The 27,620-nt window shown below is 47.8% G+C and overlaps 6 protein-coding genes across 6 annotated transcripts; 2 read left to right on the top strand and 4 right to left on the bottom strand.

Moving 5' to 3' along the window:
- Positions 1-2,598: 2,598 nt before the first annotated feature.
- On the bottom strand, positions 2,599-7,872 carry rcoA (uncharacterized protein). Its single transcript, XM_077804988.1, has 8 exons — positions 6,407-7,872; positions 6,094-6,175; positions 5,674-5,996; positions 5,064-5,602; positions 4,541-5,008; positions 4,338-4,470; positions 4,180-4,255; positions 2,599-4,116 (listed from the first exon to the last, which is right to left on the bottom strand). Exons 1-8 carry the CDS (start codon positions 6,525-6,527, stop codon positions 4,092-4,094), a joined length of 1,767 nt encoding a protein of 588 aa, XP_077661122.1. The 5' UTR covers positions 6,528-7,872; the 3' UTR covers positions 2,599-4,091.
- An 85-nt stretch (positions 7,873-7,957) lies between these two features.
- Positions 7,958-9,808, top strand: erg3A (sterol desaturase family protein). The gene is made up of 2 exons (XM_742470.2): positions 7,958-8,461; positions 8,536-9,808. Exons 1-2 carry the CDS (start codon positions 8,193-8,195, stop codon positions 9,323-9,325), a joined length of 1,059 nt encoding a protein of 352 aa, XP_747563.1. The 5' UTR covers positions 7,958-8,192; the 3' UTR covers positions 9,326-9,808.
- Positions 9,809-9,969: 161 nt separating this feature from the next.
- On the bottom strand, positions 9,970-13,235 carry AFUA_6G05130 (NCBP1 family protein). Its single transcript, XM_077804987.1, has 7 exons — positions 13,055-13,235; positions 12,854-12,948; positions 12,671-12,777; positions 12,326-12,593; positions 11,372-12,258; positions 11,137-11,318; positions 9,970-11,064 (listed from the first exon to the last, which is right to left on the bottom strand). Exons 1-7 carry the CDS (start codon positions 13,116-13,118, stop codon positions 10,169-10,171), a joined length of 2,499 nt encoding a protein of 832 aa, XP_077661121.1. The 5' UTR covers positions 13,119-13,235; the 3' UTR covers positions 9,970-10,168.
- Positions 13,236-13,406: 171 nt separating this feature from the next.
- Positions 13,407-20,126, bottom strand: AFUA_6G05120 (GSK family serine/threonine-protein kinase). Its single transcript, XM_077804986.1, has 9 exons — positions 19,984-20,126; positions 18,812-19,927; positions 16,319-18,721; positions 16,056-16,228; positions 15,901-15,984; positions 15,477-15,825; positions 15,225-15,418; positions 14,965-15,169; positions 13,407-14,897 (listed from the first exon to the last, which is right to left on the bottom strand). The coding sequence occupies exons 3-9, from the start codon at positions 16,362-16,364 to the stop codon at positions 14,764-14,766; spliced, it is 1,185 nt and encodes a 394-aa protein (XP_077661120.1). The 5' UTR covers positions 16,365-18,721; positions 18,812-19,927; positions 19,984-20,126; the 3' UTR covers positions 13,407-14,763.
- A 384-nt stretch (positions 20,127-20,510) lies between these two features.
- On the bottom strand, positions 20,511-24,306 carry tom40 (TOM complex pore protein TOM40). Its single transcript, XM_742473.2, has 3 exons — positions 23,640-24,306; positions 22,915-23,562; positions 20,511-22,846 (listed from the first exon to the last, which is right to left on the bottom strand). The coding sequence occupies exons 1-3, from the start codon at positions 23,949-23,951 to the stop codon at positions 22,739-22,741; spliced, it is 1,068 nt and encodes a 355-aa protein (XP_747566.1). The 5' UTR covers positions 23,952-24,306; the 3' UTR covers positions 20,511-22,738.
- Positions 24,307-24,411: 105 nt separating this feature from the next.
- On the top strand, positions 24,412-27,204 carry AFUA_6G05100 (bifunctional fructose-2,6-bisphosphate 2-phosphatase/6-phosphofructo-2-kinase; the record flags this gene model as incomplete). Its single annotated transcript, XM_077804985.1, has 10 exons — positions 24,412-24,968; positions 25,116-25,304; positions 25,371-25,406; positions 25,458-25,555; positions 25,684-25,853; positions 25,931-26,011; positions 26,065-26,172; positions 26,223-26,342; positions 26,393-26,767; positions 26,827-27,204. Exons 1-10 carry the CDS (start codon positions 24,955-24,957, stop codon positions 27,202-27,204), a joined length of 1,569 nt encoding a protein of 522 aa, XP_077661119.1. The 5' UTR covers positions 24,412-24,954.
- Positions 27,205-27,620: the final 416 nt, after the last annotated feature.

The raw sequence follows: 27,620 nt of genomic DNA, 5'->3' as shown, positions 1-27,620 counted from the left end.
AGCACGAACGCATCTCGATTTCCCGTTATGGCGCACTGCGAAAGGTGTTATCTGTTGACCGAAACATTGATTGCATTTCAATCCCACCTAATAATTAATATTCGTATTGTGTGGCCCAGGCAGCACCTAGGTCGATTTGTTGCCATAGAATAATAATGAGGATAAAATCGAACAACAGGGGCCTGTAGCAGAATGCTAGAGCTACTGAACGGACCGCTTGCAGGCGATCAATCGTGCTCTGATGCCTCTGATTTGCTAAAAACCTCCACTAATTTTTCCTTGGCCAGATGACTGGAACTCTCTACCAGTACTAGTTGTATCCTTCTACTCCGTAACTAGTTTAACTTGCAAGGTTGGGCCCACAGATTACTGTGGTACAGACGGAGAACTAGTTTAGTCTCCTCTGTGGGTCGTGGAGCAAACTGTGTATTACTAGACTAAGGTACAATTGGTTCTTGGTAGCCTAAGCAGACTCCAGAGTCCAGACTTAGCCTCATGCCCTCTGATGCATTAGTTTTCCATAGCCGCGACTGCCGACAAATGCCCATTCAATCTTTATTTCGCGGCCCCTTTTTCTGGTCTTTTGTATTTTGGACACCAGGAATCTCCCAAGGCCTGAAGTGACTGCTTCCTGTTGCTGAAAACTCAAGTGACATCATCTCAGTCGTTCAGCCCATGCAGATCTGTGCTTTAACTATGGATAGCTAGGGTCCTAAGAAACCTGGGTACATTTCCTTACTCCAACTCCGGTAGGCCTACTCAGATTGCTGAAATATGTATTTTTTACAAAGGGAAAGGATGAAGATAGATCTCATGGACAACTGAAATGATTGTAATCGCCAGCAATCAATATGCTACCAGGCTGATGCAGTCCAGAAGCAAGGGCCGAAATGCTGACAGCATAGAGTACAATTAGTACTAGGGTAGTATGATCTTCAGTAGACCTGTCTCTCTTCATCGTACTGTATAGACGAGGTACCTATATGATATTCATGAAGCGTCATGGGTTTTTGTATTTGATGCCGAGATAGGAGAAAGACACCTGCAGCTCAAAATAGTTACAACGCGCATTTCAGCCCCTTTTTACTACTCCCTTCCGTCATGTAACATATGCCCTTTTCCCTGTCTGTCAGCACACGACACATTGACTAATAGTGAACTCGCCACGAGCACAAAGGTGCTGAGTCATCACTGTGTCAGTCAGTCTCATTGAGGAGTCATGAGACATCAAGTTTGGTGGGCTGTCTCACTCGAGGCCTGAGGTCGTCTAGCAATAAGACTGATATAATCGATATTGTACATTCCTCGTGCGTTGGGTAGAGACAAGGCTTTCTCGGCCTGTGAGAGAAGGGAAAGGGACAAAAAAAAGCAAGCAAGTTGCCATGTGAATAGACTTAACTATTCTGTTGCTCTCCGTTCTCCCGTCTTCATACACTCTCGTTGCGGGCCGGGCCTTCTTCAACTCGGGACGGCGGAGAGTCGTCCACCCACAGTTAGCGTTCCTAGATGATTGCCAACAAAAAGAAAACCCTTTCGCTCTCCACAGAGCACGGCACGGTCCAACCCAGACTTAGAAACTGCTCGCGATCGTGAAGTTGGGGTCCCTCCTCTCGTGAGTGATCCGCATAAATCATCGAGTTTTCTCCATATTGGGAATACCTGCTAGAAGCGTTCGGTATCATTGGCGAAGGAAACCCGATTTCCAAGGTTGAAGGGCTTTTTTGGGGGGTCCATCGGCCTATTGGAGTAGCAATAGTCTTACTACTTCGTATTTTCTGATGTTGTGTGACCGTGAAGCCTACGGTAGCACTCGAAGTGTCCTGAAACAAATTCATTGGATCTGTCTATCCCATGCTAAGATCTGAACTGAGTATACCCGCCAAGGACATAGCCATTTTCCTCAATACAAATAGGAACAGTTGAGCAGTTGCTGATCCGACACACCACCTGTCGATCTTGACCTGATCTGGTATACCATGAGGTGGCAAACGTCATGTTTTAAGAGAGCCCCAAAAGTATTATATCTACTCCGTACTATTGGATGTATAGGTAGAAAGACCTGAAAAGGTCGTAACATCGTTGATCGATACGGTACACCGTATACGCAGATGACAGCAGATGAGCTAGTTAACGACAGTCTGTGCTTTCATAATAGACAAACTTACGGACTTCCCTCTGCAGCCCTGGCCCGTGTTCGAAATGCTGATCTTTCCCCTTCCACCGTCATACACAAAGTACGAGAAGCAAGGCTGTATTGCACCAGCTAGGACTTGATACTTTTATTCTTCTTAGTTTAAGGCTACTTCGCAGCTAAGTTCTTGGTACATCCCCGGCCATCCACCATCCCATTTCGCCAATGGTTTTCTTCCATAGCCGAGAATCACCACTTTCATCGCTCGATCCGCCATTCCACTGGAACGTCCACTTGGTTCCCAACTATTTCCCACTCCAACCCCTCTGAATATGATAGGTCAAGTAACATGTTATTGATTTACCAATGATCAATGAATAGCCTCAATGCACAGAGACATACTACAAAGGTACCAGGCTAGCAATCAGTCATAACCCTATTTGTACCTTCCGGATCATGGTTGACAGATCCCGTCTGAGAAATAATTCCAGCTAGCCGCCAATAGCAGCAGAAATTAGCGACTAGCAACTTTATCCGATTTATTTATGCGCGGCTAGTATTAATATTGTTGAGTTATAGTTCTGTTGTCCTACCCAGTATCCATGGGAAATAACCGGTTTGATAGGCAGTGGTAATTCAGTTGGCTTGTTTGTACTCGCATGGACTCCGCGGATATCTTCACATCTTCCGGTGAGAAAACAGTCCCTCGTGACCAACAGGGCCTTTCCACTGCAAATCAATTGACAGGTCGGGGCCGGCCCTGCACAATCAATCATCCCGTTCTTTGGCAGGGATAAATCGCTGTAGGATATGCTGACTTACATAACTATAAAAAATCCAATCCACTACATTACTGGCGTGGGAGTCAGATGTCAATGACTCCGTCAACGATGATATGTCAGTATATTCCCGTGGCCCCTTCATCTCGTGACCCTGCCCTCATGCAGCCCTGACCTTTGCTATCACTCGCGTTTGCCAATGCTCGTCGTACCTAGATCGTGGTGCCCGATTGGTCCCCTGACGTGGGAAACCATTCGCTTTGATTATTTCCTGTCAGCAAAACCGCAAACCCCTTTTCTTGAGTCTCAGCCGCGACGGGATCACTCAATGGACCACGACTCAACTATGCATACCCAAAAGTAGTTCTACCCTTGAGATAGGGCCAGAACCAGGAAACGGTAGCCGGTCCGTATCATGTTCCTACCGATAACTGATAGATCCTGGGATACCACTGTCATCAACCCGGTTGATATGTGTTTATGATTCTATCTTCTATGAGTCAGATATCCCGCAGCAGGCGATATGTGAAATCCTATCGTCCAGCCTGGGAACATGTGGCTAATCCAAGCTGATATCAAGGTCTCGGTCAGTTTCTGGTGCCTGGTGCCTCAGCACCATATCCATCTCAGGGACCCTGGACCATGTAGCAAGCAAGGAATATCCGTAACAGACACTGTCCATGACTAGGTAGACAGAACGATGTAATCTTCCATTCACCCTAGAACCCTGTCGAGTTGCTAGAAGGCAAACGGCTTCATAGATCGAATCACCGTGAAGCCACCGACTTCCGGGTATCTGGCACGTATGTCAGCTTCAGTGCATACGTATACGCTCACCCCCCGAATAATGCTCGGCACTGTAGCGACCAGCCCAGAACAACCAGCATCTCAGTTAACACAACGGGGAAGGAGCACATCCATGGCAAGCGGAAGTAGAAGATTCTCGTGTCAGTCAAAATATCAGTTTAGCTGTTATCCGTACATGCAGAGTTTTGTCATTTTTAAAAACATGTAACGTCACCGAGGAAACGAAAATCCGAAGCTGCGATGGGACAGGACAGACCCTTGCAAAGGTTGAACGCAGAAACAAACCCAGGCCATGTTCAAAGAGGCTACGACATTGTGGATCAAACAAACAAAAGAAGTCACATTTGCGCCGAAGCTTCCCATCATCAAGCCCATTACCGTCCGGTATAAGTGGAGTATCTGCCAGCGACACCCCGGTGTTAGTTTCCATATCAGCAATAAGAATTGAACGCCAAAACATACCTCCAGATTCTCGCCCGCATGTCGCCACTGCCCGTGGCGAACAAATTGCCTGTAGGGCTGGGAGCAACCGAGATGACTGTAAAACCCAGTTAGACACTGGAAAACTGACGAGATCGGCCACAGAGAATGGCAAGACAAGTAAGGGAAGAAGTGCTGACCGGAATTCTTGTGTCCTTGGAGCATCATCTGTGCATTTCCAGTGATGGGATCCCAGAATTGAACACCCCGGTCCTTGGAACCGCTCATGACCCAGTGTCCATCGGGGGTGAGACACACGCTCAGAACAAAATCCTAGCCAGTCAAGATTAGCATCAATCGAGTATACTTCTTCCTAAGACAAGCAGCGTCATATCGGATATACCTTGTGGCCCTCGAATGTGCGCACACATTTACCACCCTTCACGGCGTTTGTGTAGCCAGCCCGGGGGACGCTTAGCTCCCAAAGCTTGATCGTCTTGTCAAGACTGCCGCTAACCAGATCCCGACCATTGGGAGCGAAGGCGACTGAGTAAACGCTATCCTTATGCCCATCAGGACTCTCCAAACGCTCCACGAGATATCCAGTAGTGGTGTCCCAAACACGGACACTCTTATCCAAGGAGCCGGCCGCAACGTAGTGGCCGTCGGGAGACATGGCTACAGTGGTGACGCCGTCCTCGATGCTGAGAGTGTAGACGAGTTTACCGTCGAGGATGTCCCAGAGACGCACGGTCTTGTCTCCGCTGCCGGAAGCAATGTATCGACCGTTGCCAGCGAAGTCAAGCGAGTAAATATCTTGCTCGTGACCGGTGAAGATATGCTTAATGGTACGCGCCGCAATGTCCCACACCTATATGCCTTTGTATTAGCCCAGCGGTCTTCCATTAGGAGAACAGTGAACATACCCTGATTTGCTTGTCTTCGGCTCCGGTGGCAAGGTACTTGCCGTCGGGACTGAAGCAGACGCTGCGAATATACAGGTCTCCATCCTTGTCTACACTTTCGTCTTGCAAGGTAGCGACGATCTGGCCAGTGGTCACGTCGAAGATCTGAGCGGAGCGGTTGCAGCCCGTGGCGAGGTATTTGCCGTCGCGACTGAAACGGACACAGCAGACAACGCTGTCATGGACCAGGTGATGGACGAGATCCACATCAAGCACTCGCTGAACTTCAGGGTTGAAGATCGCATACCAATCGGCCCCCTCGCGCTTCTGTGAAGCGGGCAAGTCGTCGGGGTTCCAGTTAGCCAGCATGTTCCCGGGACGTTCGCCGCGAGACGTCACAAGGGCCTGGCTAGGAGGAGTGGGACGGGCAATTTGAGGGGACACGCGCGGGTCGGGATAGGCTAGCTGGTGAGTCTGTTGAGGAGTTGCAGGCCCAGGCGGGGCGCGAGACCTCTTTCCGGGGCCAGGAGAAGCGGTCGGAGGCGGTGCCGGTCCGTAACCTACATAGAAAGCGAAAGACATCGCACGGTCAGACGCCAGAGAACCATAAGTAAATACAGCAAGAACATACCGTTCACAGCAGCACCAGGCTGATATCCTCCAAAGGAGCTCTGCGGCGGTTGGGGCGCTGATTGCTGAGCCGCGGGAGCAGGCTGTTGAAGGGTATGCTGGGGAGGCTGCTGATCCTGGGGAGGGGGAGGGGCAAGACCGGGACCACTACCTCCTTGGTTGGTCATGATTCCACCGAACAGATTGCTGGGGCCATGGCCAAGGGCCGGGGGAGGCGCCTGAGACGGGCCCGCATGCTGCGCAGGGCCAGCAAGATGGGATGAGATGGGCTGAACGCCGCGCGATTCCAGCTCGTGGCGCAGGACTCGAATTTCTGCTTCGTAGCTATTTAGTTGGAAAGCGAGATTACATTAGCAGCCAAGCCAACTATGCGTTTTCCTTCTTCCATTCTTCCTCAAGGTTGGGGATTGGAAGTACGAACTCTTGCTTCATCTTGATCTGTGCCTGCTCCAGCTGATAGACCTTCTGTCGAATCATCTCCATCTCCTGAAGCTGGCCGGTTACTGGAGAAGATAGTTAGCGCAGTTCGAGGATAACTTTTGTAAGTAGTGACAAGACTTGTGCGACACTGTAGTCCAGTCCACATGCCAGTCGGGCCAAGGTTGAACGACAACGGTGTGCGTCCTCTCCCGGGATGTCATGAAAGAACAGAAGGACAAATGGCGATATGGTCGCACATGGAAATGGGAGCGTCGACATGACCTAAGAGATATGAAAAGACGTAGAGAACATACATTGGTGCTCGAACTCCCCGGTGCTTCTAGACTGATTCTCGAACTCCTGGCGCAGCTGGTCCAGCAACTCTGTAAGACGGGAGTTGGGAGCGGGAACCATCCCACGATGTGTGTTGTACATTTTTGCGCGTCAAAATTTGATATCAGTCGCTTCGAGAAAATCAAGATCGGGGTGCGATATAGTCCAGTTGCAAGGATGGCTGTAACAGCAACGTGCCGCGACCGAGCGATGCTGACGATTGAAGGAAGAGGGGGTTTGGGTTGAAATTGGATGACACCTCTCAAGGTACTGACTGCAGAATAGAAACGCAGGTCAAACCTGTCGCATCACAGCGCGACAGGGACAAGCCGCTGCAATGATGCAGGAGACAGAAAAAGCGGGTGGGAAGGGTGAGGATAATCTGTGGATGGGGTGTAGGTGTGTGCAAAGACGAGCAACGGAATGAGTAGGTGGATGAGGAGGCTAACAGAGTTGAGTAGTAGGAGGTAAGGTCGGTAAGGTAGGCGGATAGGTGTCGAGCTGGGACTTTGGGGCTTCCAGGACTCACCAGCCAGTGGGCCAGTAGTTAGTTAGTATCTTAGTAAGCGTGCACTGACACCTCGACACATATACTGTACAGAGTACAGAATATTATATAAGGTAGGTAGCATAAGGTGAAGAAGGAAAAAGTCAGCCGGGGCAGGCGGCTAACGCTTGCCGCTAAGCCTCCAGAAGCGAAATCGCGCGCATTGGTTGGTATTGGATCGTTACCCGAATCGGTACAGTGTTGTAACTAACCTTTATCGGTAAAGTTCGTAGTTGACTTGCTGTTGATGGATGGATTAGTACTGGTGGGGCATGACTACGGAGAGGTGGTAAAAGAAACGTGATGTGAGTGAGAACCGTTTGCAGAGTCAATGGCATAGACTCGAGGCAAGACTATTTGTGTGCATAGTAACTAGTGAGTTAGTTATTCTTCATATCTTAGCCATGTTTTCTGATCCGACTAATATCCTCTCAGGGTTTAAACTGTGTCAAATGGATCTGGCAGATAGATCAAGATTCTGTATCATTCCAATACTGATCCTGCCGACACATCGTACTAGTATACCTCAGGTCCTTTTATCAACAATTATTCTGAGATTATTTGGGTACAGACTTCGGTAAAGTGTAAGAATTGTTGATACCTGATGGCCCCTATACGCATATACCGTGTCACTGTACTCCTATTCAGCCAAAATTGAGGTTCGATAGGTAACCACTCAAAACTCCTCCTTTCCCTAAACACCATCAGTGCGGACAGAGTAGGCACGTAGATCTCCCTCCCAATCTCCCTAGACCGCGTCCTGGATTTCCATCAAGTGATCGCTGTCTTCATCTGCAAGTCGTTGGTGAACTCATCGAGGCAACCAACCTAGAATTTCGGAGTAGATACTACTATGTATCTCCAGATACTACTTGCTCCACGAGCCGAATCCACTGGACGGATCGGCTGTGCTTGTTCCGCCCTGGTGTGATAACGACCTACACTACTGCAGGTTCGATTTTCTGTGGTTCTGTTCTCCTGATTAGAAGTCCCCAAACATTATTATTATTATTATTTTTATTAAACCTCCTCCACCACCTCGTCTTCTACCCTTTGCTATCCTCTCCTCCCTCCGCCAATGTTTTATCTTCTTTCTTGTCTCTAGATTCATACCGTTGCCATTCTATTGAAATTGAATTTCCACTTACTGACTGGCCAGCGCTCAAACCCCTGCCAAGTTTCGTCTCTGGCGCAAAAATACTTTCTCATTTTCCGGCACCATGGATATTGTTCTTGAGATCTGGGATACCTTCATCGGGGACCGCGTATATTCGGCTCTGCTTCCCCTATCACTCTCCTCGACGGTCTCATTACCAGGCTTGACCAATGCTGCCAATAGCTCTTTGTCCCTGTTTGGTGCCTCCAAGCCGTTTGTGTACGAACCCGCCACTCAACTGTTCCGTCTGGAGCCGTCCAAGTACGCCTACCTGAGCGCATGGCCCAGAAACAACATCTACCGCCAGTTCCTGAGCTTCTTTCTGATCGTTTGGTATGCAAAATCATCTTTGACCCCATCCTGTCCAAAAGCTGGTTTGCTAATGACGCGATTTTCTTTCAAAATAGGATCTTCGGCATTATCGTTTACTTTATTTCCGCAACCCTCTCCTACATCTTCATCTGGGACAAGACGACAGTCAAGCATCCAAAGTTCCTCAAAAATCAGATCCCCATGGAGATTGCGCAGACCATGCGATCGATGCCTGTCATGTCTCTTTTGACCGCTCCCTTCTTGGTCGCCGAGGTTAGGGGATACGCCAAGTTGTACGACTCCGTCGACGAAGAGCCGTTCCCGTACTATAGCATCCTCCAGTTTCCTCTTTTTATCGCCTTCACCGATTTCTGCATCTACTGGATTCACCGCGGCTTGCACCACCCGCTGATCTACAAGTCCCTCCACAAGCCCCATCACAAGTGGATTATGCCTAGCCCCTTCGCGTCGCATGCCTTCCACCCCTTGGATGGTTGGTCGCAGAGTGTTCCTTACCATGTTTTCCCGTTCATCTTTCCCCTTCAGAAGCTGGCCTATGTTTTTCTCTTCGGCTTTATTAACCTATGGACGGTAATGATTCACGACGGAGAATATGTTGCCAACAGCCCGATCATCAACGGGGCTGCTTGCCACACGATGCACCACCTCTACTTCAACTACAATTATGGACAGTTCACCACACTGTGGGACCGTCTCGGTGGCAGCTACCGGAAGCCCAACGAGGAACTCTTCCGGCGCGAGACGAAGATGGATGAAGCCGAATGGAAGAGACAGACCAAGGAAATGGAGACAATTCTCAAAACAGTGGAAGGCGAAGACGACCGCAAGTACCTCTCTCAAGAAGAGGCTAAAAAGGACCTTTGATCGACTTCCTCGCGCCATGAAGTACGCCAATGTCCTCCAGTAATGACAAATTGCGTCGGCGGATAAAAACATCAATATCGTATTCCGTTGCGAATAGACCGACTGGTCGTGGAGGTGGAAACAGACAAAAAAAATACAAAGATCCGTTCGAGATGAAAAATAGAAGAGCGTGACTTAACTCCTTTGAGCCCCTGGACAGGTTGGTCCTCAACCTTGATGTGAATAATGACTGTCATGTGCTTTCCCATTTTCCCTTTCTTGACCACTGACCATACCCTAATTATCTTTGTACAACACTGGGCATTCCGTGTTTTCCTTTATGGTCATTCTTATTGTATCATTTTAATCATTTGGTGGCTTGGTTCATCCATGGAAGTACGGAATCTTCTCTTCCCTGCCTTTTTTTTTGGCAGGATCTCTGCAAGTTTGCTGTATATAATTCATCAATTGCTGTTAGGAATACATACCAACATTACATTAATGAACCTACTGAATACTCAGAAAATGCCTTGAAGCGAAATATTTCTATGTCAGCCAGATAAGGGGTCCCTTGGTCGAAAACTCATGGGAGATATTATAAGTATCTGGCTCAAGAGCAGGCAAAGAAGACAAAACGACCATTAATTGAATGTATATCAAACAAGGCCCGGTGAAAAAATGCCAAAGATGGATCAAGAGAAAAGGAGGACAGAGTACAGAGTCGTTTTTCGTTCTTTTTACCTTAATCCCACAATGACCTATCAATACATAGCTTCAAGGAAACTCAAACAGACGCAGTGACACAGTCAAGCAAATTGGCGGCAACTGAGACAGATGGGCTGTTTGGGTCCAGAGCGACCAGTCCTACGAAATCTTGACGGCTTCATCTGCGCCAGCAATGTCCATGTCTCCATCTGCTGCATCATTCACAACCCCCCCAGTCTCAGAGGCAGTCGGCTGGGGCGCAGGGGCCACCGTCCCGACCGGTGTGGCATCAGCCATGGCCTCGGTGATGAATGATTCTTCCACGCCAGCCTTGCGTCGGAATACCCTGAGCCATCGGCGGCCCCACTGACGGATGATTTCGTCCTCTGGCAAGTTACCACTTCCATCCCCTCTCTCCATCAGTCCGTCGTTACTACCGCCAGCGACCGACACAACAGAGTCTTCGATTACCCTGAACAGAGCCTGCATATCGGCCTTTTCGCGGCTCAGGGTCTCGTCCAAGACACTCAATTGAGGTTCATAGAGACCGGGCTGGGTGCGGGCAGCCACAATCTGCCGCAGACGGTTGGTGACCTTGCCAACCGTAGCAGATATCATCTCAAAGATATGTGTTCTGCTAAGAATTGTTCCTGCTTGCAACCTCTCCACCAGGGCCCATTCGATGACAGATAAGGGTGTCAGAATCGTGTAGTTCAACAGCTTGTCGATGATATTGATCGCGACGCCTGGTTGATCCACCCAGTACTCCATCACTGAGGTGATGATCTGACAACGGGCACGAGCTGATTTGGGCCCAATTGCCAACAGTCTTTCCTTGTTCCGCTCAATGCATGACAGGACGTGAGAAAGAGACTTAGAGCCAACGAAGCAGATAGACGTGACAAAGGCATCGGTAGAGGGCAGCATAGGGTCGTCGACTCCTAGGGCCTTCGCTTGCTCCTCGATGGCGGTGATCAGTGGCTGAATCTCCTCATCGCCCGCTTTTCTACGAATGAGTTGCATGATTTCTCTGCCTTCTTTGGCGTAAGGAGTAGCTGTAGGAATAAGGATTTTAGTTAGCCCTTTCGAGTAGGCAGAACGAGGACAACATATGAGGTAAGACTCACTATCTGAGGAGTATTTGAAATCAGGAGTATCCTTCTCCTTTCCTTCGGTTATCAATTCCTGGTATGGATCTGGCAGAGTTCCTCTGATGCGTTGAGCAAAGCTCAATCGAATTTCTTTGTCAATGGCGCCCGTAATGAACGCCATTCTTGGGTGGACAAGCGGGAGCTCGAGGTCCTCAATCCTGAAACCAACCGTTAGCATACAGACAATGATGTTCGGACCAAGCTCACCAACCATTCGCTCCATTTCCACGTGAATCCAAAGTTGCTCAGGTGATGAGCGAACCAATCCAAGAATCGGTGCATGAGCTCCAAATCAATTGTGTCAAGGCTTCGATACAGGAAACGAATAGCCCTACCTAAACTGGGGGCAATTGCAGCGGGCGCAATCTTGCAACATTCTGTGAGGACTGAGTGATAATAAACAAGCTTATGTTCTGGGGAAGGAAGCTGGAATAGCTGGGAGAAGACGGCGTCGACAGCCACATCCTCAGGCTTCCATGTAGGGCGATCCCCAGGGAGATCGCGCAGCCTGTCAAATGGCGTAGCACGCTTCACAAAAGTGTATGGTGTGAAATAACAATCCACATCTATCAAAAACTTGGCAGTAGCGATGCGGTTGAAGTCGAGGATGTTGATTGTATCCACGAGTGCTTCTCTCAACAGAGACGACGCAATGTCCGACGTCGGAGGGACCGTCTCCAAGTCTTGATTCGCGTATACAGAGAGGTAGATCTCGGGGAAAATTGCCCTGGCTCCTTTTCGTACAGGATTCGGGACGGTGATCTGAGGGAAAGCATGTTTAGGTCCGGCTTCTATGGGGCCATCTTCTTCGCTTTCCGACCTCTTCCAGGGCCGAGGAAGGCAAGCAAGTTCCCAGCCACGGTTTGCCTCGGCTTGGAGTTGGTTCTGAAGCAAACTGATGACGCTCTGCACAGCAGTTGGTTCACCATCCTTTAAGGCAAATGGATTCACCAAGTCAACTAGAGCATGCGGTGTTGAGGCGATGATGTCCGTTTTCTCCAAGAGGGCACTTGCTTGTGCTTCAAACCCAGTAGCTGGAGATGCCATAGTGTATGGGATCGTGAAGAGAATAATTTTGACGAGCTCGAGTCCTAGCAACTATAGAGACGACATCAGCACCTGACCAACCTCTATTTCGAAGAAAAGTTGAGGATAGTTCACTGACGTCTTCAGATGACGCGGTTTGGAGATCAACCGCACGGGCAAAAAGTTCCTCCAGGATTGGAAAGACGCCGTCTCCCTCGAAAATAGATTGAAGGCAACCCAGAAATCGCAGAAGAAGCTTGACCTCGCGCCAGGCTCCGACATCAATGTACTGTTGCAGTGATTCGCGTGCTCGTTTGAGGACATCTTCCACAAGCTCTGATTTATAGTTATTGGCGACCAGAACTGTAGCAGCAATAAAGGGAATTTTCAGCGGTTGCTCTATGACACTACCAGAAAGCCGACAGATTAGCACTGGACGACGCACGGGAGATTGGAGTTGAACAGAAAGCTTATCCTCACATACAGATCAATGGCAATTTCGACAAAGCTTTTTCTCAGCTCTTCATCCTCATAGTTCTCTGCGACACTCTTTGCGATGACCACAGCATCGTCCTCTGCTCTTCGAGCCGCCTAGAGCGAATTTGCATGTAAGCTTCACCGATTGCAATCGGTAACACCAGGTCTTATGTGATAAGGAAGCTCATACAGATTCGGCAAGAGTTAGCAGCTGTCGTCGGACCTTGACCACAAGTGGCTCTTCGTATCTGCGTCTCTGTGGGCGCCGGTCAAAATCCTCATCATCTGTGCACCACCGAAGCAATGTTAGTTCAAAGAAAACCAGCAACGGAAAGGACCTTCTACTCAGCCAAAGGCAGAGCAGTAAGAGTTTCAATTATCGCAGACCGACCTCTATAACGCCTCTTGCGCCCTCCCCTTGAGTATCCGTGTGGTCGGCGTTCGTAATCGGCCATGTTACAATTGCACGACAGATCTCAACTCGCAAACAACAATCGACTCCAACAGAGTATCTATTCAGCGGACACCCAAACTGAAGTTATCTCTATCACTAAAAAGAAAAAAAAAAAAAATAAGATCACGGCCCCTTTCGTTGGCAAAGACCAGGTAGTTCAGTTGAGGCTAGTACCGCGTGCCAGAACAACAGCTTTGGCCGGCGCAAAGCTGGAACAGTAGATGTTCCGTTCCATCGCTTATATAACCCCTACTGATAACTAGGAACTCGACCCTGATAACGCGAGGAAAGCGGATTCACCTTCCTCACTTTGAAGATAAGGCATGTAACAAGTCGCTTCTCATACCAGGTACAAGCAGATTAGTATCTGCCAGCTTCAGTGGTTACTGGTTGTTGTGAAACCCTGATACAAACTTAATTCCGCTGTAATCATCAGGTGAAAGGTCTATAAGAATTATATATGCTCAGGATGATGAAAAGGCTACGGAAATGACTTTCTTTTGTGAATGTAAGGAGCAGACTGTAGTTTCGAGTCTCAATTCTCTCATTCTTTGACGGAGGGCAACCCGATCATGTACAAGTGCCAGCAAATCGGGAGCTTCTGGGGTAACAGGTTTACACAGCACAACTTTCAGGTAGATCCGGTGTACTTGATCAAAAAAAATAGAGAGGAAAGGCAGCACGAAGAAATGATACACGTATCTGTGTTTATACATACTAGCGAATGAGAAGTCCCCAGGCATACAGCTTGAGGATCTCTGAATGTATATGGAGGTGTAGAAGCACGTTATCCTCTTGGCATTAAAAAAAGCTGTGATCACCATTGGCCAAGTCGACGTCCACGTGGTCATCGAAGCCAAACAGGTGAATTCGGACGTTAGAAACAAACAAGAGTTTAGAGAAAATCAGAGGGAAAAGAAATGAGAAGTGCTAGGGACACAAAAATCGAGAATGAAGTGTGAACACGAGGAAGGGGCTTCTAAAGCTGCAAGTTGAGTGGGCCATGAGACGTCCAATGCCGGCACCCGGAGCACAAAGACTGACCTTGAAGACACAATTGTCAGGTGTCTCCAAGTCGAGAAATTCCTCACAGTATCTGAAGACTCCATGGATCACTTCTCATTTCTCGGTAGGGCTTGCGGCATTGGAATGGTCATGTCCTCCTTCAAACGAGAATGAAGCTATGCAAACTTAAATCCCCGAAGGCAGACTCGCACACTAAAGGGTATCACTTTTTTTCCTTTCCCAAGAGCTGTCTCAGACACCTCGAAAACTCCAGACTATGACAATTCCTCAACCCCGTTGCATGATATTGTCATGATGCACCACCGCCTCACGAAAACCGCTTATGTTGTGACCAGAATGCGATGTTTCTGTATTTCCCATTCCTTTTTTTTCTCCTGTTTTCTCCTTTTTCTTTTAAATATGGGGATTTGCCTTGTATCCTCATACGTTCGGAAAAGATGCCAACTCCCGGGTGTCTAGTCAGCGACTCTGGTCGACAAGTTCCATAAAAGCCACTTCTGGTCCAAGGACATCCCAGTTCACAAAGCAAAATGCATCGCATGACATCATATCCTCGCGCAGTTGTGCGGATATAAGCACTATCGAGGGGGCGTTTGATTCGTAACGAGAAACGTATCGACTCAGTCGAGACGTGCCATCATCTCCTCCTTCGTGAGAGGAGTGAAGTTGTCAATGTCTAGCCCCCGGGCCTCGAGAGCGGCGCGTGCATGAGGGGGAACCAGCCGGCTGTTCAATGCAGGTGCAATAGAAAGTTCTACAAAAGAGTGATCAGCGAATAAGCCATCTGGAAGAATGAATTTGGGCCTCAAGTGACAACAAACCATGTCTGGAGAAATCAAAGAGATTGGGGAGGTCTCTAGCAGCGCCACCAGGGTGCCGAGAGTCGGGCAGTCGCGTATTGGGATCTCTGAGTTCGTCGAAGAACGGGTGGCACATCGCCTCGATAGCGGAGAGACGTTGTGTCGGCGTGTATTCTAGCAAAGCTGAGATCAGATCAATGGCCTCGTGAGGAGCTCTCCGGAAAACCTGGGGTCATCAAGTCAGTGCATATTCGCAAGAAGTTCTTTAAGAGCGTGGTCACCTTGTTGAATGGGTGTGGCTTGATTTGAGGGAATTTGTGCTCCATATAGTTTGGGTTCATGGTGCGGATCTGCTCCCGAGTAGGGGTTCCAAGAACCTTGATGATTTCCACCAGTTGGTCAATTCCCGACTCTCCAGGGAACAATGGCTGACCAAGCATGAGTTCAGCCATCACACAACCCGTGGACCACACGTCTTGACGATCGTCAGCATGACAGTACCAAACTTGAAGGAGGAATCAGTCAAGACTTACCGATCTTTGTTGTGTAATTAGTGGCGCCAAAGATCAATTCCGGCGCACGATAGTAGCGGGAACAGATATAGGAAACGTTGGGCTCATTCTCTACCAGAATCTTGGCCGAACCAAAGTCGCAGAGTTTGAGGATGCCGGTGGATGGATCAAGTAAGAGATTCTGGGGCTTGATGTCACGGTGGCAGATGCCTTGTGAATGGATGTATGCCAGGGAACGGAACAATTGATAGATATACAGCTTGACTTCCAACATTGGCATAGTCGTTTTGAGTTTATTAAAGTACCGCGACGCCCGATACACGGTTTCTGGTACGTATTCGAGAACGAGGTTTAGGTACACTTCATCCTTCTGTGAAAGACAATGGTAGGGTAGTCAGCAAACGGCAAACTAGAACGAATGGGGAGACAAAGGAGAGTCGCATACCCTCTCGCCGTTCGAGTAATAGAAGGCTTTCAATTCTACGATGTTAGGATGGCGAACAATCCGCATAATCTGCAGTTCTCGATTCTGGTATCTCGTCAGCGACAGTATCTTTGGGTTGGGCAGCGAGGGCAATTGCCCTTATAATGTACACATACTTTGAAGCGCTTGTCTTGAAGGACCCTCTTAATGGCAGCATCCTCGCCGCTTGGCATCATTTTCGTCTGAAAGACGACACCAAACGATCCATTGCCGACGATTTTACATTGTGAGTACGAAATCTCCTTAGTTTCCCCTGTCAGTCCATCCTGGACCTTCTCGCGGACGACTTCTGTATGGTCGGAAAGCAAAGCAGTTAGTTCCACAGGCTCCTGGGTAATGTTTTCTGAACAATTGGACTCAGCATTTGGATGTTCCTTACCACCCATGCGCAGATTCGAGAACACCCCAGGTCGATTTTGTGACATCACGGGCAACTTGTGGGGTTGGCAGTAAGAGGGGGGTTGGGCAGTTGCTATCGAGAGTATGGAGGGCTGCACTTCAACAGTGAATGGCGGAAAATAGCGTAGAAGGGAGTTCTGAAGTCCGTTTTGGGCAGACTGCAATCGATGGTGGAGCAGAAGGAGGGGTGTTCGCTTTGGATGGGCGGAATATCCGAATGGTGGATGTTGAGTGGAGGTGCGCGTGAGATGGAAAGGTTGAGAGAGGCGGACTTATGGGCGGGCGAATCGCAAGTGATAGGCTCAGAGCAAGGACCAATGGGCTTGGCAAGAGTGCAGACACAAGACCACAGTAGGGAACCTCCAAGGGAAAGAAATAATAATGGATTCGTTTGGGAAAACAGTAACAAAGATGATAAAATGAAAAGATAAAAAGGGGAAAAAAAGAAGACGAAAAGGAGGCAGGAGTGGAATCACTTGAAAGGCGAGAGGATTTGCAATTTGGAGTCTACAGTTCAGAAATTATACTGGGTTGATGCCCTCGAAAGGTAGTAAGGACAGAAAGGAAGAAGAAGAAGGGGAGATTAATGTAGTAAAGGTAGGTTAGAGAGAGGGAGAGGGAGGGAGAGCAGGTGACGTTGATGGAGCGACGAAGCCCGAACACGCGAGGCCTGCAGGAACGTGGAAATAAAGAACCGGGAGTAGAGGATGAAAAAGCAAGGAACACTCGGGCTATCTTCAGTTAAGAACGTTCTAAAAAGCAGATGCAAAGAAGATATGAATTGCCAAAGAACCGTTCGAACGAGGAAATGTCTTGATCTCGAGCGGGGGGAAGAGAAATAATAATAGATCGTAGTGAGATCGAAGTTCAATATGGCGCTGAAGGAGGCAATAATTTGGGGCAGAGAGAGGAGGGGGCGGGACTAGTAGAGACTACCACTACTTGCTGCTGTTTAGTTGCGGTAGCCAACCCACAAGTTCACTAACTGAATGATCCTGAGGTATGGCATGCGGCCTAATTGTAGGTACTTAAATGAATTCTGAATAGTAGATGAGCTACAGGGTGGTGCAGTACTTAGCAGTTAGATAGTAGCTAGATAGTACCTGTTGCACACCTGGACAGTTGTGGCAATGTGTAGATGAAGCAAAGGATAATGGCTAGAAATGTCTTCTATTGGCGCAGACTGGCTTTCTGTTTATGGCCGCAGACATGAGCTGATACTGAAGTAGAATAATTCTCGGTACCTTGGTTTCCGCCTTTCTCTTATTTTAATTCAATCCAATTCAATCTTGTGCTCAAAAGTCTGAGAGTAACAGCTCATGAGAGAGAATGATTGCTAGAATAATTTTTATGACAGTACGTACCAGCCAGAAGGCGGAGCGGCAGATATGGATTGGCTTGCCAGGGGCCCCAGAAGAGCCACCGGAAAGAGGGGCATATGCCTCCTACCATTACCCTAAGTTCTGATGGCTATCCAATGGACAATCTGATTTTAGGTACATGTATGTATGTAAGTATGTATTGATACAGTACCTTACAAGACAGGTACCGGCTATCCATCATGACGCTCCTCCGTATATTTCCCTTGCAGGAATTGAAGTAAGGTGCCTATTTAGTGCCCTTTTGGGTGCACAGGCATACAGAGTGGACACTAGAGCAGTCTCATTGGACTTAGAATCATATAGATACTATTCTGAATCAAAAGAGTAAGAAGTGGACGACATCAAGCAGAGGAATGTCCACCACTGCCAATAAGTATCTACCTAGTCAGGTAGCTAACTGATTTATTTTGTATAATTTCGATGACCATGCCTCAAGCCTTTGGAAGAAACTGGACTATATAGGACAAAATCTTGTGCTACTACCAAATGTCCAATAACGACGGCGGCTTATGTGGGACTTTCGAGCTTGGATGATAGGTACGAGCCTATGTTAATAATATACTCCGTAAATCTGGACTAGGAAGATAATACACTTGAAGTACGGAGCACTTAGTTCAGATACTTATTGGCAAAGCCAGGTGACCAGTGTCGTGAGGCCCATGAGCACTCTGGAAGGGAAGTTGATCAGATCCTAGTTATGTAGATGGCTCCCTAACATTTCCCCCTCACCGTATGTATATGATTGGATTGCTTCCTTCTCTTTAATTTGGATACTGGACTTTAGAAGGTAGTAATTCCATTCTTATAATTCGAATTCGAGAATTCATGCATCGCAGGGAGGGGTATTCCATATATAACTGGATCAACTGCTGGATCAACTAGTCATGGATCACTATCATGCTCCGTGGAAGCTAAGCAGATGGACAAAGTTTGATCACATGGCGCACTATGGCATTTTAGGCGTAGATCCTCTGTCATTGATTTAGAGAATCTCGAGCGTCCTGTATTCTAGGTGTCACTTCGGAGTACTCGTTGACTATAAATAAACGCAATGCCTAAGGACAAGAAGGGGAGGAAACAACCATACGAACACTATGTCACGTAGCACTATAAGAACGCAATGATGATTATATATTTCATATGTAAAGTGTATCACTGGAGCATCCTCAAGAGAAAATGCGAAATTCATGAAATCAGGGCAAACTTGGCCACTCGATTTGGTGGATATGCTGGTCATAAGTTAAGATTATCGTTTTGGGGCTTTGTGTGCTCCGTATGTAGTACTATGTAATCCTCTTAAAGTACATTACCAAGCATGTGTGATAACCAGTTAGTAACTAGTTACTTTACCGGGAGCTTAGGCAAAGGAGAGGCACCAGACGCCATGCGTCTGGTCCGCTGTTGTCAAGTGACCAGCCATGAATTTTTCTGGAATCCACTTGATTGGCTGCCTTCCTTGCTGCCCACTCACCCGACGTATGAAAGTAACAGAATTGGTACAATCTCGAGCCGCCGCATACTTGCGCTGTCCAGGATCTAGATCTCCACTTACTGTATTACCTTAGCTACCTTAATCATTCAGACTACCTGCGGATTCGAGGTACTGACAGGTACCATACGTGGGCAGTTTGCGATCATGCTCTGGTCCACAGTGAAATTATTTGCTTGTCAAGTGACCAAGAGCTCCTTAGAGTCGGAAATTAGCCTCCAAGCCAAGCTTGTCGAGCTGCGCCACCCTTCTTTTGTGTCTCAAGGCACAACTGTGACACACATTGCCTGTTGATATACTCCGTACACGGCATCGATAGTTACTTGTCAAGATTAGATAGTCCGAAGCGATGGGCCAAGACCAGTGTGGTTTTATCGTTTTCCGGCATCCCATGACATGGATCTGAACAATCGGCCGCTGGCACCGAAATGGCCCCCGATCGTCATGAGCCAGCCCACTCATGACAACAGCTCTTGGGTACACCATATGACATGGGCATCAGGGGCTTCATTGAATCTCTGGATATCTGAGAATACGAAATGTGCCCGGCTTTTCCCCATGAGTGTCATTAAGCCTGGATTGTATCTGCGAACGAACTGGGCATGCCATTGACGCTGTCAGGTCCTTCTAATAGTACTATTCCGATCCGTGGCTTTCGGGTTCTATGATGCTCGGCCTGCTATATACGTGGCATCATGGCTATTATTGAATTGCCATGCTTGGATTATGTCAGTATATCCCTTCGCTATCCTGATAATCATCGGTTAGGGTGACCTGGTTCGCCTCAGACCTGGTGGACATCACGTCGCTCCAACTAAACTACCACCTGATATCAACAGTCAGGAAATCAGTTCGCCGCAGCCTCAGTTCTACAGATATAGATCAAACGGTAGGCAAGCTCTATGGAGAAAACATCTAGAGGGAAGATTTGCATATGTTGCAATCAACACAGATAGGAGAGCAGTGCACTGGCTATTGTGGCATGAGTACTTGCAGAATTACCAATACAATATCAGTTTCGGTTACAGTGTACCTTACCTGTACCCTCTCTAAGCACATCCGGAGTTTCAGCCCATAGATGATAGAACGCTTTGTCGGTGCTGGTCATGTACGTTGATAATTTCCTATTCCATGGTACCACGCACCTCATTCCAAGCCTTGAACCGGACTGTGGGTACATGGGAAGGTCATATAAGTACTAGCGCTCTTAGTGCGGTCAGCAGATCATGGTCGGTTGGGTCAATTTTCCGATTCCGAACTTTTTTTTTCTTCCCTGGTGACAGAAGCTTGCATGGCACTAAGTCCGTGGGCTGCAATCCGGTGAGACGACAATGCATATCATGATCTCTGGCTGCCAGGAACTCAATCAATGCCACAAACCTTCTTTTGAGAAGAGTTTTACAAGTCTGGAGGTTGTGGTACTGTGAACAGTGTGGTAACAGTGGTTGTAAATCAGGCAATATGAAGAGGTACTGGCAAACCCAATCATACCGGTTGAAGTGTATCTGAGACCAAAAAGAATGTTTGTGTGACATTGACAGGCAGCTGTCCTTTACCTTGAATCATCCATATCTGATTGACTCGAACAGAAGATGTTCGAATTTCATATCTTCTCTGCCTTGACTACCCATCTTGGACATCCTGCTACAGGAATCAAGTCGTAGGCCGCATCGACAATCAGTACTGCTTGGTCGACTACAACAGTGCTTCATAGAGCCCTTCTGAGTAGCTGCTTGGTCTGCTATACCGGCGTTCTCTTTGCTATATGCTCCTCTTTTCACTTAGGTTGGTAGATTTGACTGAGTTAATCTACTCGCAAGGGAAAGACGAAAGACATATATACATGCAGGAAGTACCTGACACCAAACAACTACCTGCCTCAGCCTTCGATTATGACCATATTCTGCTGACAATAATGACCATTACTATAACATCAATGCAAAACAGTGAAGATACCCACTGGGCCTGATACTACAGTCGTCCATCTACCTCAGCTGCTTTTTTTGAAGCTCTAAGATATAATTTAACCAGGGAAAAATGATGTCACAGTGGGGCTGAAACAATATACTTGGGTGTTAGGACCGTGGATAAAGCGCATATCAGAGTAGGTATCTGCAGAGATTCAGGGACTTCTAAAAGACTCAAAAATTAATATCCAGTTTACACCATCGCCCAACCTGGCGACTTCAAGATTCTTGGGGCCCGGAATTCGCCACAGACGGTACCTAGTCGCACTCGAAGCTCGACCTAACTACGTACTATTATTTTCGAGCATTTTGCCTCTAGAACAGTCCGCATGCCAGATACTTCCAGGAGGAACCTTGATATGAATGTGTAATCAAGGTAACACTCGTGGGGGCTGAGAGAAGAGTGACAGTCGAGCAAACGACCTGTTCAACGAGCCTAAGTGGGTTGGAGTTAAGAACATTCAGGAGCTGTGTTCTCACGGTATCATCCATTGTGTACCCTTTTCAGTATATCTGGGTAAGTCAGTAGTCAGCGTTCTGTACGAGGTCAGGGACTAGCCTAGTCAACTCTCGTGATAGGTATGTGGATACTATCTACATGCTCGATGCCATGCTCGATGCCATACGTGGGTTGTTGAGGGAGTACCTCCTAGTTTCAGACGGAAGTGAGTTGCACAATTGACGATTTGTATTGGACGACCAAAGCTGCATTGCTGACATTTCCTTCACCATTGTTTTATTATTATGAAAGTACAGGAGCGCCACGGCATCAGAGCTCATATGCGAATTTAGCTTGGGTAGACTCGAATAACTCGAGACATTTAAAAAGCAAGAAGCCCCAGAGACCGATAATAAAATAGGTTGTTGCAGTTGTTGTTGAACGTAGCCTGCTTTCTGATGTTGAGTAGATATCAGATCTTGAATGTCAATTGGTGCCGGTATGGCCTCTATTCTGAGCGACTGAATACTCTCTTGTCCCTGTCGCAAAGTGCCTATCCATGTGTCTTGATCCCCAATGACAAATTGCAGTCGTCGTTGATCTGGTGTCCACATAGCCGTCTGCAAAAAGTCCAACTGCTGGAAAACTCAGGAAACTTAAATTGTTTTACATTGATCCCTCTAAGATGTCATGAACATAACAGCTTCCTGCCATCGCTTCCATGCATTCCATGCTCTGCAGTCCCAGTCAACAAGCCAGCATCGCCCATCACAATAAACGTGGTAACAACGAGGTCAAGGAAAGGAACAACAGTCCCACAGATGAAGCCATGACGCGGAATTCGGAAGAGAAATAATAGGAGACTCCCCAATAAATCGAAGATGGATCTATACAAAAATTGGTTCCTGGCGCCAAACAACCGACTTCCTGCACCAGCAAATCGCGTTCAAGGGCATAACCGAGGTGATACACCATCTTCCAGAGGTACACGTGGAGAGAGAAGATCTAATAAAACAGATAGTGGAAGAATAACTCGAGCTGGATGGCGGAGCAGCAAAAAAAAAGCTCCAGTTTCCCACGAGCAAGCGGGTATGATTAGCTCCAGCTATGCTTTAGGGAAGGTTTAGAAAGGAGGAGGGATCATGCCCTGAGCCTCGATCTTCTCCTGCTGTTCCATCAATTCCTCGCCAGCGATCTCGAGGGACACAGCAAGGCCAAGCTTAGCCGATTGCTACAATAGCATAGGAATTAGTATTTTGATTTCATCGAACACACGAGGGATGTATACAGACAACTCACCTTAGCCTGGTCAATTTCGCCAGCAAAAGTAAGAGAGATGGGCATGGCTATCCGCTTCTCCAGCAAGCAGCTGACCTTACCAGCGCTGTCAACCTGGGCACGGAATGTCGAAGCCCGGAAGTCGTACTTGGCTCCAATAGAGGTGGTCCCGTCTCTGCTAGGGCCGCCCATCAAAGCAGCGGCTGCATTAGGAGCAAACTGAAGGTTCATGTCAACACCAGCCTCAACACGTTCAGAGAGCTTTCTCCAATAGGAGGCAGTGAAAACGCCCTGAGCCTGCAGCTGAGCACTGGCAATCCAGTCGTTTGCCTTGTATCTCGCACAGTACGAAAGGGCAGTCTCTGGGCGGGTGTTCATAGCTTGACGCTGCCAAATCGCTTCGAATCCAAGGGCAAGGCTGGGAGTGATGGACTGAAGATAGCTTCCGACAAAGATTCCAGTAAGGCCACCGTCCAGACAGGATGGGTTGAAGGCCTTGATAGATGCGGAGAAGTCATCACCGGTATAGTCATTATCAATTTGCAGGAGGCCCTGGCTAGCACCGGCCATGATCTGAGTGTTGGTCTTGGTGACCAGCTTGGGATTCCATCGGTAGTTGAAAACAGCGGCGAGAGCGCCGTCGCTTCCGAAGTTACCTTGCATAAAAACCTGACGAAATGAGAGTTTAGTACTTGAAGTCGGAAAAATGCAAGAAGCCCATTCTATCTAGGAAGCGATGATTATACCTTAGGAGTTCCGTACATGGCCGAGAAGGCATATGGAGGCAGGTTGCCAGACCCGCCCATGGAGAAGGCGTGCGAGACACGGAACAGGGGAGACATGCCGAAAACCTTTGTCAAGTCTGCACGGAGACCGCTGAACATAAAGTTAGACAGCAGGACCTCCTTCTGCACTTCCCTGGCAATATTATCCACAGTTCCTGGGTTGGACAGGCCGAGGGCCGCCCTTCGCTCGGAGAACGAGTTGTATGCGTCTTTGAGGGCGACGGCAGCGGAATTCTCCACAAGGAAAGAAGGAAGGGCTAAAAAATCGGCCATTGTGATTGTCTGCGCAGAAGTGAACGGGCGTGATAAGAGGATGGTCAGGTAATGAGGTTGACCGTCACGCGGGCTTGAGGGACGTCTCTCCTTCTCGCTATTGATGAGACGAGGAAAGACGATATCTGAGACCAGCCCCAAGATTGCACTTAGAACGTGACGAAGGCAACTTCGCTAGTAGTTGCCAAGTAAATGAAATAATAGTAGGCTGCGTCTAACCAGCTCTAGGGGATCGAGACAGTAAGTGGAAGAGTCGCAGCGCAACAATTGTTGATTGATCTTCCCAAGCAGCCTCTGATGGGAAAAAAGCGACATTTGCTTTTCCGCCCCGGCATGCGTCTTTGGCACATACAGAGTCCCGAAGTCACAGGACTCAAGACTATGCCGCTTCGGGCTTAATTGGGGTTGGGACATTGGGGCTTGATGATGATGATCTAATTGCAGATTGCTAGATGAAAGATCACTGTTGGTTACTGTAGTCTCTTGTAGTCTCTATTATTGACAGAAAAGCATTTAGCTTGCGAGAAAGATCCAAACAGTTCTACGCAAAATTTCTAAGAAGCACTTTTGAAGTTTCATCAAGTGTACCGAGTACCTCCGAAGGTACATCATTGCACTGACTTACTACACCAAAACCAGCGCTGGACTGCTGTATATTGGACGCCAGCCATAGGCACAATTCGCTATCGCCGAGACAAGGCATCTTTCACCACCCTCTAATCATTACTGGAGCTCTTAGGAACCTATTGCAATCTAGTTTCCTCCTTTCCTTTTTATCTTATTATTATATCCTAACTCTTCTCTTTTTCTCTTCTATTTTCTTTTTCCGTTAACTTTCCCTTGTCACCCCGTCCGAAGCTCCCAACTGTGAGGGTTCCTTGGCACTTTGCCTTGGTGAATATATCCTGTCTGAAGGTCACTCTCCTCGCCTGCAATCTGTTCTTGAGAGCGTTCCTCCGAGTCGATTTTATTCGGAGCTCAGTGTCTGAAATAAACCTCCAAGATGGATACACTACTGTAAGGACTGATATTATTCCTTTATATCAATCCATCGAATACTCAAAGGAGTTCGGTTCAACCTTGGTCAAGACGCGAAACATATCCCCTTCCTTTGGCATACCCTCGCTTCAGCTGTACAAGTCTGTTAAATCTAACATGGTTCAGAACGGCCGAAATTGTGGCCAATTCCCCTCGGTTCCGAAGGAAATCATCGACATTCGTTGATGCAATCCATGATTTGCCTGAGAAGGCCGATTTGGCACCAGCCCAACTGTATAGCACGGAGTCTGGTCGACTTTTCCATTCTGGAAGGATTGTGATCATCACTGTAGGCCTACCAGCGAGGGGCAAGACGTTCGTTTCACCAACTCGACGGAAATCGAGCTAGTCACATAACTGACGCTTCATGTTGCATTTCAGACACATATCTGTGGCATTAGCGCGCTACCTTCGATGGTTGGTATTCCTGTCGAATCGGTCATGCTGTCATTGCTTATGGAATTGCAGGCTAGGTGTAAAAACTAGGATCTTCCACCTTGGAGATTACAGACGAGCCACGATACCGGTTGGTCAAGACATCCCAGATGATTACTTTTTTGTCAATGGTGAGTCATTCGTGATTCTTTACCGATTTCGTCTTTGTCCTCCTTGCTATAGAGCACGTTCCACACTACACTCGCACCAGTGGATACTTATACCATTGACGTCGTTTCGTCCCGCTAACTGAATACAGCATCCGCATCATCGGTTCTATTGAGGCAAAAGATCATGAAAAGATGTCGTGAAGACATATACCAGTACTTGAATTTCGAAAATGGCCAAATTGCGATATATGATGCTGTCAATCCTTTAGCCTCTGGCCGACGATCGCTTGCGAAGGAGTTTGCTAAACAAGATATTGAGGTATGAAAATATCAAGATTCCTCATCTCATCATACGGTTTATGCGCTAGCCTGTTCTAACGGTCAAAACACATGCAGACGCTCTTCATCGAATCGTGGTGCGATGACGAGCGCATCATTGAGGAAAATGTTCGCAGAGTCAAGATCTCATCCCCAGACGTAAGTAAGCCCCTCCTAGCATGTGTTCAATTAGGATGACTTAAATCTCTCAGTACGTTGGCTGGTCATCGGAGGATGCGGTGAAGCACTACTTGGCCAGGATATCTGCCAGAATCCCTCAATTTCAGACAATGGAGGAGAAAGATTTGAATTATATCAAGGTATTATTGGCGGAAAGACAATGCCAAGTTCAATATTAATTGAAGCACAGATGATAAACGCGGGAGAAAGACTGATTGTCAACAACAAAAGTTTCGGTTATTTATCTAACCGAATTGTGTTCTATCTTCTCAACCTTCACATCAAGTCCAGGCATACCTACTTTGCACGAGTAAGTCGAGTTCTGGTTGAATGGACTCTCAGACACTAAATTTTCATTAGGCCGGTGTTTCTTTGGAGGCAGATTCCTATAAAGCCGATGCGTCTCTGTCTGAGCAGGGAGAGGACTACGCAAAGAAAATGACTGAACGTCTCCTGCAGCATAGGGAATCTGAAAAACAGGCCATGATCGACCGTGGAGAGACGGATTATGAACTCAAACCACTGACAGTTTGGACATCCACAAGACGCAGGACGGTTGAGACCGCGAAATATTTATATGAAAAGGGGTACAAAGTCCGGCAACGCTCACAAATGAGCCAGCTGAACCCTGGTGTTTGCGAGAAAATGTCTGAGCGAAGAATTCGCGAAGAGTATCCGGACGAGGTGGCTAAGCATGAGCTCGATCCTTACCACCATCGGTACCCTCGAGCGGAGGTCAGTTTAATTTCAGCTTCAAATCTGACGTTGACCACCCGAGCTTACCACTATGACAGTCCTACCATGACCTTGCGGTGCGACTTGAACCCATCATTTTAGAACTTGAACGGGAGCAGAACGATCTTCTCATCATAGCTCATGAAAGCGTACTAAGAGTCCTCTATGGTTACCTCATGGCGTGCAATGCTGCTGATATTCCATTCCTGGAGTTTCCACGTGATGAAATCATCGAAGTAAGGACACAATTAATGCCCCCTAAACTACAGAGCAGCCGACTAACCAGGTCGTTCAGATTATCCCGGAAAGCTACCAAAATGAGGCGCGCAGAATACACATCCCTAATTTGCCAAAAGAGATTATACCTGGCTCTCCGCAAGATATTAAGATTCCTGTACCTCCCAGTGGGGTACCCTCTCCCTTGGTTGGAGGAATAGGCAGTCCCAAGGATGGATTTTCAACACCACAAAGCGGCCTTCGAACTCCTCGTGAGCCGGAGAGGATATCGCAACAGCACGTGGACGATGTTGTCTGATTGTATATTCGGTCTGGCCTCCATGCTGTGTGTTATACGATTGATCTTAGCTCATGTCGAGTGCATGGAAACGATGATTCTTATAGAGCGCATGTAGGTTTCCAAGCAGATCTATCCTCCGTGGAGTGTTGAGACGAATACAATATTGTCCCCTGACTGGAGCTCGTATCTCTCTTCGCCTTCCAGTTCCCAGTCGGCATCGTTGATAAGGACAAGGATACCGGGCCGTCTACCGCTTTCTGTCAGCCTTGCCACTGATTCATGGGGGCCCCATTCGCGACATACACATTGTCATCCATTATAAATAGCTCTTTCCTT

Source organism: Aspergillus fumigatus, chromosome 6 (assembly GCF_000002655.1).
Source record: "Aspergillus fumigatus Af293 chromosome 6, whole genome shotgun sequence".
NCBI classification, from domain to species: Eukaryota; Fungi; Ascomycota; class Eurotiomycetes; order Eurotiales; family Aspergillaceae; genus Aspergillus; species Aspergillus fumigatus.
This window is presented reverse-complemented; position numbering and strand designations above follow the sequence as displayed.

Bases quoted from the DNA above. Each gene is read 5' to 3' on its own strand.
- rcoA (XM_077804988.1), bottom strand. From the start codon at position 6,527: ATGTACAACACACATCGTGGGATGGTTCCCGCTCCCAACTCCCGTCTT. The intron at 6,176-6,406 runs GTATGTTCTCTA...TATCTTCTCCAG, and splicing joins CGGGGAGTTCGAGCACCAAT to TAACCGGCCAGCTTCAGGAG. The intron at 4,471-4,540 runs GTATATCCGATA...TTGACTGGCTAG, and splicing joins GCACATTCGAGGGCCACAAG to GATTTTGTTCTGAGCGTGTG.
- erg3A (XM_742470.2), top strand. From the start codon at position 8,193: ATGGATATTGTTCTTGAGATCTGGGATACCTTCATCGGGGACCGCGTA. The intron at 8,462-8,535 runs GTATGCAAAATC...CTTTCAAAATAG, and splicing joins AGCTTCTTTCTGATCGTTTG to GATCTTCGGCATTATCGTTT.
- AFUA_6G05130 (XM_077804987.1), bottom strand. From the start codon at position 13,118: ATGGCCGATTACGAACGCCGACCACACGGATACTCAAGGGGAGGGCGC. The intron at 12,778-12,853 runs GTATGAGCTTCC...AATTCGCTCTAG, and splicing joins TGCTAACTCTTGCCGAATCT to GCGGCTCGAAGAGCAGAGGA. The intron at 11,065-11,136 runs GTGAGTCTTACC...TTATTCCTACAG, and splicing joins TTTCAAATACTCCTCAGATA to CTACTCCTTACGCCAAAGAA.
- AFUA_6G05120 (XM_077804986.1), bottom strand. From the start codon at position 16,364: ATGTCACAAAATCGACCTGGGGTGTTCTCGAATCTGCGCATGGGTG. The intron at 15,985-16,055 runs GTATGTGTACAT...ACGAGATACCAG, and splicing joins TTCAAGACAAGCGCTTCAAA to AATCGAGAACTGCAGATTAT. The intron at 15,170-15,224 runs GTGACCACGCTC...TGATGACCCCAG, and splicing joins AGCCACACCCATTCAACAAG to GTTTTCCGGAGAGCTCCTCA.
- tom40 (XM_742473.2), bottom strand. From the start codon at position 23,951: ATGGCCGATTTTTTAGCCCTTCCTTCTTTCCTTGTGGAGAATTCCGCT. The intron at 23,563-23,639 runs GTATAATCATCG...TCATTTCGTCAG, and splicing joins CCATGTACGGAACTCCTAAG to GTTTTTATGCAAGGTAACTT. The intron at 22,847-22,914 runs GTGAGTTGTCTG...ATGCTATTGTAG, and splicing joins GCGAAATTGACCAGGCTAAG to CAATCGGCTAAGCTTGGCCT.